Consider the following 14,849-nt stretch of genomic DNA (forward strand, 5'->3'; position numbering starts at 1 on the left):
AGGAATAATTAACTACATCTCCACCCCTCAACTAGTATTCTACAAGAGCACAGACACAAGGGACAACATGCATACCGGTCTCTACATTGCAGATGAGCTGAAGGCAGTCATCAATGACCTTGGACCAGAGAAGGTATTTGCACTGGTGACCGACAATGCTGCTAACATGAAGGCTGATCTAAAGTGGAGGAGTCCTACCCTCACACCACACCCATTGGCTGAATCTGCTCCTTATGGACATCATGGCACTGAAAACAATGGATACACTTGACAAGAAAGCCAAGGAAGTGGTTAGGTATGTGAAGGGTCATCAAGTGATAGCAGCAATCTACCTCACCAAGCAAAGTGCGAAGAATAAGAGCACCACATTGAAGCTGCCCAGCAACACCCGCTGGGGTGGTGTTGTCATCATGTTTGACAGTCTACTAGAGGGGAAGGAGTCTCCAAGAAATGGCCATATCACAGTCTGTCGATATGGACAGCCCCATCAAGAGCATCTTCCTGGACGATGTATTTTGGGAGGGAGTGGTAAGCAGCCTGAAACTCCTGAAACCTATAGCAGTAGCCATTGCACGGATTGAGGGAGACAATGCCATCCTGTCTGATGTTCAGACTCTGCTTGCAGATGTAAGAGGAGAAATCCGTACTGCCCTGCCCACTTCACTGTTGCTCCAAGCAGAAAGAATGCAGTTCTGAAGTCCTTCAAAAAGCATGAAGACTCCTGTCTGATGCCCAAACACGCCGCAGCATACATGTTGGACCCCAAGTATGCTGGCAAGAGCATCCTGTCTGATGCAGAGATCAACAAGGCCTATGGTTTCATCACTACCGTGTCTCGCCACCTTGGCCTCTATATGAGGGCAAGGTTCTTGGCAGTCGGCGAAGTACACTGACAAGCAAGGACTTTGGGATGGAGATGCAATATGGCCGTCGTGCCAACATATCTCATCAGCCACCTGGTGGAAGGGATTTTGGGATGGAGATACAATATGACCGTCGTGCCAACATATCTCATCAGCCACCTGGTGGAAGGGATTTTGGGATGGAGATACAATATGGCCGTCGTGCCAACATATCTCATCAGCCACCTGGTGGAAGGGATTTTGGGATGGAGATGCAATATGGCCGTCGTGCCAACATATCTCATCAGCCACCTGGTGGAAGGGATTTTGGGATGGAGATGCAATATGCCCGTCGTGCCAACATATCTCATCAGCCACCTGGTGGAAGGGATTTTGGGATGGAGATACAATATGGCCGTCGTGCCAACATATCCCCGTCGTGCCAACATATCTCATCAGCCACCTGGTGGAAGGGACTTTGGGATGGAGATACAATATGGCAGTCGTGCCAACATATCTCATCAGCCACCTGGTGGAAGGGACTTTGGCATGGAGATACAATATGGCCGTCGTGCCAACATATCTCATCAGCCACCTGGTGGAAGGGACTTTGTGGATCTGAGCCCCTTTCCCCTGTTGCCTCTATTATCCTCCAAATCCCACCAACACCAGCCGCCTCAGAGCACAACTTGTCCTTGTTTGGGAACACTCATACCAAAGCACCAAGCCTGACCAATACAAGGGTTGGAAAATTACTGGCTGTATGTGGCAAATCTTAGGCTTTTTGAGCCTGACAACGAGCCATCCTCAACAAGGTTGGAAAGTGACAGTGAAGATGAGGTCTCAGAGTCTGATGTTCAAGAGGTGGACATTGAGGAGGTCCAGGGAGAAGACATGGAAGCCTGAGGGGAAGACAACCAAAGCTTTAGTTTCTACACTATAATTTTACAGCTGTATGTTGAAAATGTTTTTGTTGTTCAGTGAAATCATCCCATGTGAAGAGTCAACTAATTTAATTAAAGTTCAATTCGTAACTAAATTGTTTGTTTTTCTATTGGAAGCATTTAATAATTTGCAATTATGTCAATGTAAAATGTTTCTGTCTCCATATGATATGGTAAATATATCCAATGCAAAAACATCTACATTTAAATGTTATTAATATTAATTTGCATATATTCCCATTAATTCCCACGGAAAGTTTCCACCTGAAATTTAGCAAAATATGCAACCCTACGCTTCAGTGACTGGACATGTGAGTACAGTCAGGGAGAGCTGTTAGTGCTGGACCTGCAAGGTAATACTGAACCCTAACTTCTGACCTCCAACCCCTAACTTTTAACCCCTGACCCTTCAGTGACTGGACATATGAGAACACCAGGGGAGAGTTGTGCTGGGCTGGTCAAAATCGTGTAAATACAAGTCCCTCGCATTAGTAACTGCTATATTTGTGTTTTTAGGAGTGGGGGAGATTCTGACTGATCCATCTGTCATAAAGAGTGGAGAGAAGGGGTGTGCAAACCTGTTTTCTGTTCTCACATTCAAAAATCATGTTTCACTTTGTTGTAAAATCTTTAACACTCACATTCTATTTGAATCCATAGATCATACAACACAATATTTGGACCTTTAGAATGCTCACATAATTAATAATGTTCTCTTGACTAATCTGTAGGTCATATGACATGATATTTGGTCCTGCCAACCTGGGAGACGACGCCATCAGAAACTTCCGGGCCAAACACCACTGCAACTCTTGCTGCAGGAAACTCAAACTTCCCGGTAAGGAATTCTCTCTCTGTTTGTTTACCATTTGTATCAGAGTGTGTCCATTACTATGGAGATGAGGTGAGCTTGTCTTCTGCTAATATAAGGATCTAGGACAATGTAGTAGTGACATTGTTATTTCAGCTTTATGTAGTAGATGGATGCCTGTCTGTCTGCCTCATCTCTCTCCTCTTCCTGTGTCTGTTAAGATCTGAAGCGGAACGAGTACACGCCGGACAAACTGATGCTGCCTCAGGATGAATCACACGACCCCGGAAGCGGGACCCGCCATTCAATGAGGCTCATGCTCTGATCCTATAGGACACAGCCAGAGAGAAGAGGCCGGTGCTGTTATTCTATTGGCCAATGCCAGAGAGGACAAAGGAAAAACTAGTGTGCACACCTCATGGCTAGAAGGGATCCAGCTTTTGTCAAATTAGCATCAGATTTGACTTTTGGTATCAGGTTAGGAGGACTTAATGCAGCAGGTTAGGAGAATGATGTTAATGTTAGGAAAAGATTTAGGGTAAGCAAAAAAAAAAACTTTTTTTACATTAATTTGACAAAAGCTGGATAAGGTGGGTCTAGCCATGACCCATCTCATCCAATCAACTGGAAGAGCCACGCCTGTGTTTCCATGGAGACCCATGTATGCATGTAGAACTGTGTTACTTTTGTATCTGTCCAACCAATGCCAATCAGCAACCAACATGATTATTCAAAAAATGTGTAAATGGGGAACAAAACTTTTTAAAGATGTTTTTTTTACTACAAGTTTATATGTTATGAGGTGTGTGTGTGTGTGTGTGTGTGTGTGTGTGTGTGTCTATATAAACATAAATGGCTATCAACAGGTACAATATCATTGCATAAAGAGACAGTACTTATTCTGAACAATGAAAAGTTGCCTTGTATAAACTAAAGTGCATTGTCTGTCTGTAGTGCAGGACTGTAAGGGTCAACCTGCTGAGATACAATTTGCAACACTTTATACAGAATGTCACCAGATACTTTTTTATAAATGTAAAATACATGTATTATTATGGAATTAGTGGTTCATATTTAATGAGAAGACACATGAATTTGAAAATCTTGTAAAATATGGGCAGATTGCAATGCAACTTTTACAGTACATATATGTACAAATTGTGTTGAACTCTTCTGAAATGTGTCCACTGATTATTTCTGATAGTTTAAGTGTTACAATGCTGGTACTATTATTGTTATTTCTTTGTCATCACGCAAATACCAATCTAGTGTATCTTATAGATACTTATATCTGCTACTGAGCAGAAGCAGATGCTGTTTTATTCAGGGGCGTGTAAGGGTCTATTACTCTATACATGTTCTACTGTATAACATTTTAAACTAATAAAATGACAGTTATGTCCCATTCCTTGTACAGTATGATGCTGATACTGTCTGGTGGGGATGAGGCCCCCACATTCTTCAGTAAGACTGCAGCTGCTGGCAGACAGACGCCCACAGAGAGAAACATTCTCTCACACACCTGTTGATGAGCCTGCTGATAAAGAACCCAGTAGCCAACAGTTATACATCCAGTTACTCATCTGTAACCCCACACCTTTACCCTACAGTTAGGTCTGGATGGGAACTCTGCATAGTTCATCCTTTTCACAAACCTCATCTCCACCTACATCTTTAGCAGTTTGGGAACATCGATCAACAGTGATGAAACCCTTCTTGGTGTTGTCACATACAAAGTCCAGTGGAAAGCAACATTGTGTAAAATAAGAGTATTGTAATGAAACAGCAGGGAGCAGGCCTTGAACCCTCAACCTTCTAGCCCGAGGTCCGGCGCGCTATCGACCGTGCCGCAAAAGCATGCTCGTGCGGTAGAGTCGATTTTCGCGCTTATAAACCCAGGGTCGTTACAGTATGGACAGTAATACATTTTACATCCACAGAGCTGTCAAATCCACCAATGGCTCCTGGCATTATACCTGAACTGGACATTGCCTTGGCTAAGTTAAGGGCCAACACTGGAATGTGAGATGTAATCTACATTTCGATTAGGATAAAACCCTTATTTTAATTTAATTATTTTTACATTTGAGCGTAGTTATTTCTATACAGCCTAAATTTTCTCGCTCTGAACTTCTAAAGCGAATGGGGGCAGGTGTGGCTTCATGAAGATGCCAAAGCAGCTGCTCACCGATTTAACAGCTCCAAACGCAGTTCCACCACCAAGTCTTCCACTATGCAGGTGTCTGCTGTCGCTGGTTAATCCTCTGATTGAATCTAAGCCGCAGTAGTTGTAATACGTTAGCAGTAGTAGTTATTAGTGATAGTAGGCTTCCATATATTTGTTGTTTTTATGTCTTATGAATTTGTAGTTCGCAAATGTCTGTGAAAATAGACAAAATTATTTTTGATCTTCGGCCAATAGAGAGAGCAGAGTTACCTGAAGGGCGTGGTTATATTGGGGCCAGTGAATCTGCCGTTTACTCACCTTGTTCCTAACAACGCTCACCTGCTCCCACTTTGTCTCTTTCCCATTGCTCTCACACACAAAAACACGTCCCAGAGAGGAGAAACTACCAAGAGAGAAGAATCATGTCGGTGGAAGTCCACATAGAATATTGGGTGGTTATTGTTTCACGTTGTACTACATCTGTTAATGTCTACTCTAAACTGTTATTAGGAGATATGTTGTTATACCAAAGATAACAATAGTGAGACGGTGAACAAACTGTCTGAACGTGTTGGTATTGGCTCAGGTTATTGATTTAAAGAGAGTTTGCAGACAAAAACAAAACATTGACATGATTTTCCAGTTAGAGAAACTCATTATTTACATCATCAGTCCAACTACCCCCTCAATTTCTATTGTCCAGTGTAAAGTTCTAGATATGACATGCCATGTGCAGCCTGTGTGTGTGTTTACGGTGTGATTATGTGTGTTCACGGTGTGATTGTGGTCTGCAGTAGTGGATGAGGGTACGAGTCTCGCTATCAGGACCTAGCATCTGCCATCAAGCGAAATGTTCCTGATGTGACGATAATCACGGGGCGGCGCTGTAAGTGTCACACACACACACACACACACACACACACACACACACACACACACACACACACACACACACACACACACACACACACACACACACACACACACACACACACACACACACACACACACACACACACACACACAGCTTGAAGTTACCCTGTCAGATAGTGACCTCACAGCTGTGCTTTACACACAGAACGACATTACAGATCTCATTGGACGTCAACTACACTCTGGTGGTCCATCCATTAGATTTGATCAATACCTCAGTAGATTATGATGTTATATTCTAACTGATCATGGTTTGTCCCACAGCCAGTTTGGAGGTAACAGTGAATGGTAAACTGGCCTACTCTAAACTGGGGGCAGGAGGATTCCCAGACACCAAGGAGGTGGGTGTTACTCCTGTTCTAAACACCAGGTAACACCATACTCACAATGTATCATCATGTATCGTCTGAGGTAAAGCCACAGTATCTGAACTGTAGTTCAGAAGTGTTAAATTAGGGAGCATGGATCAATGGGATCCAATCCCAGTCAAGTCATACTATTTCTTTAAGCATTTCATTGTACTGTATAGTACACACCACGTGTATCCTGTGCATATAATATGACAAATATACCTTAATTTGATTTTATCTCCTACATGCTCTCTCTGTAACATGTGCTCTACTGTCTGACCAGATGGTGGCGATGGTGAAGGACGTGAGCCGTGGAGGAAAGGTGGAGAAAGTGAAGAAGAAGGATAACAAGTGTTTTCTCCAATAGATGAGTGGTTATTGAGAGAATGAGAGTTTTTTTTTAAAGATCCTGGGTCCTGATCTGATTCTATTAATGATTGTTCACAAATGAAACTAGGGATGTGAACATGAAGTTTATAGTCATTTCAACTCTGTGATCTGAGGGAAATACTCTCATCCTGTGTCTCTGTGTTATACTGTCATGTCTTGTGTTATTCCTTGTCTGTTTTTCTTTCCTTATACAGACCAAGATATAACTAGCATTTAGTTTTACATTCTAGAAATATTGTACTCAATGTAGACCTCTGCAGTTGTATAGGCTGTACGTGTATTTTTAAATGATCAAATAAATTCTAGGAATCAATTAGTATTGAGTTTGTGTGTTGGGAGGGTGCTGTTGGACATTTACAATAATGCTGTTGGACATTTACAATAATGCTGTTGGACATTTACAATAATGCTGTTGGACATTTACAATAATGCTGTTGGACATTTACAATAATGCTGTTGGACATTTACTGGTGTTGTTGTGTTATTATTGGATGTTGTGCCAGGAAATCTTTCCCATCTTCACTTTGCCTCTTTCACTTTCTTTCTTACCGGGTGTGATGATGCAATAGATATACTGCCACGGCCTTTATAGCGGTCAAGGGATTTTATTTGATCTTATCTGATTTTGTGTGTAGGCTGAGACTGGATTCTATCCCCCAAAAATGTTATTCCTCTGTGTGTTATATAATTGTAGAGGTACAAAGTCTTTAGTATTTGTTTTTATATAGCTGTATAAAGATGACAGTTTATTATCAAACTTGTGATAGAGATCACACTTCAGCCAAGAGGGGAATTTAATGCAGTTGAGATGTGGGAAAGGGAATTACCACTCTGCCATCTGGAGTTTTACTACATTTTTACCAAAACTGGATTCCATGTAACTTAGAGCTGATTGATTATTCATTATATCCACTCTATTAGCCTCTGTCAAATGCACTTTAAACTGTAATACATCTGTTCTGTGATGTCCTCCAGCATATTGGAGAATATTCTAGAATGACCCTTTCTACCCCTCTATCTCTCTGGCCCCCATCTAACCATGTCCTTCAGGTAACAGGTGGATAGAGGGAGAGTCACGCAGCTTATCTGTGACAGTGCCCACCTGCTCTCACATCTCTTTCGCATTGCTCTCTCTCACTCACACACACACACACACAGAGAGAAGAATCATGTCGGTGGAAGTCCACATAGCATATTGGGTGGTTATCGTTTCACGTTGTACTACATCTGTTAATGTCTACTCTAAACTGTTATTAGGAGATATGTTGTTATACCAAAGATAACAACAGTGAGACAGTGAACAAACTGTCTGAACGTGTTGGTATTGGCTCAGGTTATTGATTTAAAGAGAGTTTGCAGACAAAAACAAAACATTGACATGATTTTCCAGTTAGAGAAACTCATTATTTACATCATCAGTCCAACTACCCCCTCAATTTCTATTGTCCAGTGTAAAGTTCTAGATATGACATGCCATGTGCAGCCTGTGTGTGTGTTTACGGTGTGTTTGTGTTGTGGTCTGCAGTAGTATATGAGGGTACGAGTCTATCAGGACCTAGCATCTGCCATCAAGCGGAACGTTCCTGATGTGACGGTGACGGGAACCACCAGGCGGCGCTTGAAGTTACACTGTCAGATAGTGACGTCACAGCTGTGCTTCACACACAGAACGACGTTACAGATCTCATCGGACGTCACTACACTCTGATGGTCCATCCATTAGATTTGATCAATACCTCAGTAGATTGTTAATTTCTAAATTCTGGGGACACCCCTGAGTGAACGTTTTTTGTTGCCCTAGTGTGACAGGTTAAAGGAAATACTCATAGCCTGTTATATTTTTAAAAGTATTAGTAAGTTCATAGTATGTGAGGATCTTAAAACATCGAAGGTTAAAATGATCATGCATTCAGTATTAGTTGATAGAGATTGATAATTCATATAATTATATTAAAGTTCAAATCTGTCAAGCGTACAAAGGGTACGAATTGTGAGAGGAATGTGTAAACGTTATATTGATTACTTTATTTTGTGGTGCCTAACTGAAGGGGAAAAAGGTTCATCTGTGAGCTACTAAATGCTCTTAACCTATGAGCCTAAGATCGATTGCTCTGGTCTCCACCCAAGTTCCCAGAGAAATCGCAGTCTTTTCTTTTTGCACTAAAAGTTATTGAGGAAATAAGACCGTATCACTCTCGTGATTATTTCTCCCCTTTTTCAGGGGCGTAACATTAGCACTACACAGCTGATTCAAATCATCAAAGCTTGTTGATGAGTTGGTTATTTGAATCAGCTGTGTGGGGGGGGGGGTGGCCCTGCTCCAGTAGATGAGTGGAGAGCAAGAGGTGGAAAGGAGAGAGGGGGATGACAGTGTTTTATAAGATCCTGAGTACTGACCTGATTCTATTAATGATTGTTCACATTGAAACTAGGGATGTGAACATGGAGACTAGAGTTAGTTAAATAAAACAAGGCACGTCAGTTAAGAACCAATTCTTATTGACAATGACGGCTAAACCTGGACGATGCTGGACCAATTGTGCGCCGCCCTATGGGACTCCCAATCACGGCCGGCTGTGATACAGCCTGGAATCTAACCAGGGTCTGTAGTGTTGCCTCTTGCACTGAGATGCAGTACCTTAGACCGCTGTGACACCAGGGAGCCCCTAGAGTAATTTCAACGGTCTGTGATTTAAGGAAAATACTCTCATCCTGTCTGGTTTATACTGTTATGTTATTCCTATGTTTTTCTTTCATGATACAGACAGGGATATTATTTAGACTAGCATTTAGATTTATATTCTACTCAATATAGATCTCTGCAGTTGTACGTGTATTTTTAAATGATCAAATAAATTAAATTAATCCGTTGGTATAGATTGTGTGTTGGGAAGGTTATAGGGGAGCAGGGCACACACACACACACTGCACTTTACCAGGTAACATCCACACACTCCAGCAGCATCACAGACTGGCCTACCAGGTGACAGTAGTGCGTGCACAACGAACAGATACAATCTCATACCGCCTGAGATCAGAGCACCAATCTACTGCAGACTTCCTGTCCAGATCCTCATCTACCAATCTTTCGCTCTTTTTCTCCTTTCTCTCTCTATCCCACCAGGTTCTGAATGATCAGAGAGGGATATATCTGCTCTATACACAAATCAACATCCTACTGCTATTACACAGTGACAACAGTGCCAGCAGTGGTGTAAAGTACTTAAGTAGTACTTTAAATTATGTTTACTTAAATAGTTTACTTGGGGTATCTGTACTTCTTTACTATTTCTATTTTTGACTTCTTTTACTTCACTACATTCCTAAAGAAAATAATTTACTTTTTACCCCATACATTATCACTTTTTTAATGCTTAGCAGGCAGGACAGGAAACTGGTCAAATTCACGCAAGATAAAAAATCCCTGTTCATCCCTACTTCATCTGATCTGGCGGACTCACTAAACACAAATGCTTTGTTTGTAAATTATGTCCGAGTGTTGAGTGTGCTGTTTGTTTAATATAAGGAATTTAAAATTATTTTGATACTTAAGTATATTATAGCAATTTAATTTGATACTTAAGTATATTTAAAACCAAAACCAACATTACGAACACATATTCAGTAGGGCAAAAAAGTATTTAGTCAGCCACCAATTGTGCAAGTTCTCCCACTTAAAAATATGAGGCCTGTAATTTTTATCATAGGTACACTTCAACTATGACAGACAAAATTAGATTTTTTTTCTCCAGAAAATCACACTGTAGGATTTTTAATGAATTTATTTGCAAATGATGGTGGAAAATAAGTATTTGGTCAATAACAAAAGTTTATCTCAATACTTTGTTATATACCCTTTGTTGGCAATGACAGAGGTCAAACATTTTCTGTAAGTCTACACAAGGTTTTCACACACTGTTGCTGGTATTTTGTCCCATTCCTCCATCCAGATCTCCTCTAGAGCAGTGATGTTTTGGGGCTGTTGCCGGGCAACACGGACTTTCAACTTCCTCCAAAGATTTTCTATGGGGTTGAGATCTGGAGACTGGCTAGGCCACTCCAGGACCTTGGAATGCTTCTTACGAAGCCACTCCTTCGTTGCCCGGGCAGTGTGTTTGGGATCATTGTCATGCTGAAAGACCCAGCCACGTTTCATCTTCAATGCCCTTGCTGATGGAAGGAGGTTTTCACTCAAAATCTCACGATACATGGCCTCATTCATTCTTTCCTTTACACGGATTAGTCTTCCTGGTCCCTTTGCAGAAAAACAGCCCCAAAGCATGATGTTTCCACCCCCATGCTTCACAGTAGGTATGGTGTTCTTTGGATGCAACTCAGCATTCTTTGTCCTCCAAACACAATGAGATGAGTTTTTACCAAAAAGTTATATTTTGGTTTCATCTGACCATATGACATTCTCCCAATCTTCTTCTGGATCATCCAAATGCTTTCTAGCAAACTTCAGACGGGCCTGGACATGGACTTGCTTAAGCAGGGGGACACGTCTGGCACTGCAGGATTTGAGTCCCTAGCGGCATAGTGTGTTACTGATGGTAGGCTTTGTTACTTTGGTCCCAGCTCTCTACAGGTCATTCACTAGGTGGTTCTGGGATTTTTCCTCAACGTTCTTGTGATCATTTTGACCCCACGGGGTAAGATCTTGCGTGGAGCCCCAGATCAAGGGAGATTATCAGTGGTCTTGTATGTCTTCCATTTCCTAATAATTGCTCCCACAGTTGATTTCTTCAAACCAAGCTGCTTACCTATTGCAGATTCAGTCTTCCCAGCCTGGTGCAGGTCTACAATTTTGTTTATGGTGTCCTTTGACAGCTCTTTGGTCTTGGCCATAGTGGAGTTTGGAGTGTTACTGTTTGAGGTTGTGGACATGTGTCTTTTATACTGATAACAAGTTCAAACAGGTGCCATTAATACAGGTAACGAGTGGAGGACAGAGGAGCCTCTTAAAGAAGAAGTTATAGGTCTGTGAGAGCCAGAAATCTTGTTTGTTTGTAGGTGACTAAATACTTATTTTCCACCATAATTTGCAAATAAATTCATAAAAAAATCCTACAATGTGATTTTCTGGATTTTTTTTCTCATTTTGTCTGTCATAGTTGAAGTGTACCTATGATGAAAATTACAGGACTCTCATCTTTTTAAGTGGGAGAACTTGCGCAATTGGTGGCTGACTAAATACTTTTTTTGCCCCACTGTACACACCCACCTGCCCCATGTAACACAGCTACTGTAAGAGCAGATGTATAACTCACAGCACAAAACCCAGAAAGAAGTAAGTCCAAGGGAAGAAAACATCATTCACTGTCCCCTGTCCACAGTCTAGTGACATTCACTGTCCCCTGTCCACAGTCTAGTGACATTCACTGTCCCCTGTCCACAGTCTAGTGACATTCACTGTCCCCTGTCCACAGTCTAGTGACATTCACTGTCCCCTGTGCACAGTCTAGTGACATTCACTGTCCCCTGTGCACAGTCTAGTGACATTCACTGTCCCCTGTCCACAGTCTAGTGACATTCACTGTCCCCTGTCCACAGTCTAGTGACATTCACTGTCCCCTGTCCACAGTCTAGTGACATTCACTGTCCCCTGTCCACAGTCTAGTGACATTCACTGTCCCCTGTCCACAGTCTAGTGACATTCACTGTCCCATGTCCCCTGTCCACAGTCTAGTGACATTCACTGTCCCCTGTCCACAGTCTAGTGACATTAACTGTCCCCTGTCCACAGTCTAGTGACATTCACTGTCCCCTGTCCACAGTCTAGTGACATTCACTGTCCCCTGTCCACAGTCTAGTGACATTCACGGTCCCCTGTCCACAGTCTAGTGACATTCACTGTCCCCTGTCCACAGTCTAGTGACATTCACTGTCCCCTGTCCACAGTCTAGTGACATTCACTGTCCCCTGTCCACAGTCTAGTGACATTCACTGTCCCCTGTCCACAGTCTAGTGACATTCACTGTCCCCTGTCCACAGTCTAGTGACATTCACAGTCTAGTGACATCCCCCCTGTCCACAGTCTAGTGACATTCACTGTCCCCTGTCCACAGTCTAGTGACATTCACTGTCCCCTGTCCACAGTCTAGTGACATTCACTGTCCCCTGTCCACAGTCTAGTGACATTCACTGTCCCCTGTCCACAGTCTAGTGACATTCACTGTCCCCTGTCCACAGTCTAGTGACATTCACTGTCCCCTGTCCACAGTCTAGTGACATTCACTGTCCCCTGTCCACAGTCTAGTGACATTCACTGTCCCCTGTCCACAGTCTAGTGACATTCACTGTCCACAGTCTAGTGACATTCACTCACTCCCCTGTCCACAGTCTAGTGACATTCACGGTCCCCTGTCCACAGTCTAGTGACATTCACGGTCCCCTGTCCACAGTCTAGTGACTTTCACTACTCCTTGTCCACAGTCTAGTGACATTCACTGTCCCCTGTCCACAGTCTAGTGACATTCACTGTCCCCTGTCAACAGTCTAGTGACATTCACTGTCCCCTGTCCACAGTCTAGTGACATTCACTGTCTCCTGTCCACAGTCTAGTGACATTCACTGTCCCCTGTCCACAGTCTAGTGACATTCACTGTCCCCTGTCCACAGTCTAGTGACATTCACTGTCCCCTGTCCACAGTCTAGTGACATTCACTGTCCCCTGTCCACAGTCTAGTGACATTCACTGTCCCCTGTCCACAGTCTAGTGACATTCACTGTCCCCTGTCCACAGTCTAGTGACATTCACTGTCCCCTGTCCACAGTCTAGTGACATTCACTGTCCCCTGTCCACAGTCTAGTGACATTCACTGTCCCCTGTCCACAGTCTAGTGACATTCACTGTCCCCTGTCCACAGTCTAGTGACATTCACTGTCCCCTGTCCACAGTCTAGTGACATTCACTGTCCCCTGTCCACAGTCTAGTGACATTCACTGGTCCCCTGTCCACAGTCTAGTGACATTCACTGTCCCCTGTCCACAGTCTAGTGACATTCACTGTCCCCTGTCCACAGTCTAGTGACATTCACTGTCCCCTGTCCACAGTCTAGTGACATTCACTGTCCCCTGTCCACAGTCTAGTGACATTCACTGTCCCCTGTCCACAGTCTAGTGACATTCACTACTCCCTGTCCACAGTCTAGTGGCTAGTGACATTACATTACATTTACATTTAAGTCATTTAGCAGACGCTCTTATCCAGAGCGACTTACAAATTGGTGCATTCACCTTATGACATCCAGTGGAACAGTCACTTTACATGCCTAGTGACATTCACTGTCCACAGTCTAGTGGCTAGTGACATTACATGACATGCCTAGTGACAATCACTGTCCCCTGTCCAGTCTAGAGCGAACATTATTCACTGTCCCCTGTCCAGTCTAGAGCGAACATCATTCACTGTCCCCTGTCCAGTCTATAGACATCATTCACTGTCCCCCCTCCAGTCTATAGATATAATTCACTGTCCCCTCTCGTCTATAGACATCATTCACTGTCCCCTCTCCAGTCTATAGACCTCATTCACTGTCCCCTCTCCAGTCTATGGATATCATTCACTGTCCCCTCTCGTCTATAGACATCATTCACTGTCCCCTCTCCAGTCTATAGATATCATTCACTGTCCCCTCTCCAGTCTATAGATATCATTCACTGTCCCCTCTCCAGTCTATAGATATCATTCATTGTCCCCTCTCCAGTCTATAGATATTATTCACTGTCCCCTCTCTAGTCTGCTGGGTGTCTAAGGTCAGTGATCATTCTGCTGGGTGTCTAAGGTCAGTGATCATTCTGCTGGGTGTCTAAGGTCAGTGATCATTCTGCTGGGTGTCTAAGGTCAGTGATCATTCTGCTGGGTGTCTAAGGTCAGTGATCATTCTACTGGGTGTCTAAGGTCAATGATCATTCTGCTGGGTGTCTAAGGTCAGTGATCATTCTGCTGGGTGTCTAAGGTCAGTGATCATTCTACTGAGTGTTTAAGGTCATTGATCATTCTACTGGGTGTTTAAGGTCATTGAGGTCAGAGAGTTTAACATGTTGCTCAAACCCCCAGACTTCTGACTCGCTACCTCTCCATCCTGGTCTCTCACCAATTCCCCCTCCCGCTTTGCTTGTTTTTGAGATTCAGTCCCAAGAGTCCCATCTGGGAGCCAGTAAGGATGTCCCCCTTCATCAGTAATCTCTATAATCCATAATCTAAACAGCCAGTGTCAATAGAACTAGTGATAATAACTGGGTATTAACATGTTAGCCAGTTCCCCATGATGAACCACAGCAGTGACGGGCTGCTGTTAGTCGACTGGGAGAAAACATGTCAACAGGATATAACAGTCACACATTGACAACATCAGCTCAGCTCACAGTATGTTGTATGTGTTCTATGGTAGGAAATCAGGTCAGTCT

General features: G+C 43.1%; 2 protein-coding genes across 5 annotated transcripts in view; both read left to right on the forward strand.

Moving 5' to 3' along the window:
- The window catches only part of trpm7 (transient receptor potential cation channel, subfamily M, member 7), an 85,981-nt gene extending 81,979 nt beyond the window's left edge, over nt 1–4,002 (forward strand). For all 4 annotated transcript variants that reach the window (XM_046345572.1, XM_046345570.1, XM_046345571.1 and 1 more), the window contains 3 exons: nt 2,303–2,354; nt 2,518–2,624; nt 2,819–4,002. In XM_046345572.1, the coding sequence (XP_046201528.1) occupies nt 2,303–2,354; nt 2,518–2,624; nt 2,819–2,922 (263 nt within the window). In that variant the 3' untranslated portion in view covers nt 2,923–4,002. The remainder of the gene's footprint in view (nt 1–2,302; nt 2,355–2,517; nt 2,625–2,818) is intronic.
- Nucleotides 4,003–4,554: 552 nt separating this feature from the next.
- On the forward strand, nt 4,555–7,182 carry LOC124033461 (migration and invasion enhancer 1-like). Its single transcript, XM_046345489.1, has 5 exons — nt 4,555–4,619; nt 4,737–4,852; nt 5,570–5,650; nt 5,962–6,038; nt 6,331–7,182. The coding sequence occupies exons 1-5, from the start codon at nt 4,555–4,557 to the stop codon at nt 6,412–6,414; spliced, it is 423 nt and encodes a 140-aa protein (XP_046201445.1). The 3' UTR covers nt 6,415–7,182.
- The last annotated feature ends 7,667 nt before the right edge of the window (nt 7,183–14,849 follow it).

This window comes from Oncorhynchus gorbuscha, linkage group LG04 (assembly GCF_021184085.1).
Source record: "Oncorhynchus gorbuscha isolate QuinsamMale2020 ecotype Even-year linkage group LG04, OgorEven_v1.0, whole genome shotgun sequence".
Lineage (NCBI taxonomy): Eukaryota > Metazoa > Chordata > Actinopteri > Salmoniformes > Salmonidae > Oncorhynchus > Oncorhynchus gorbuscha.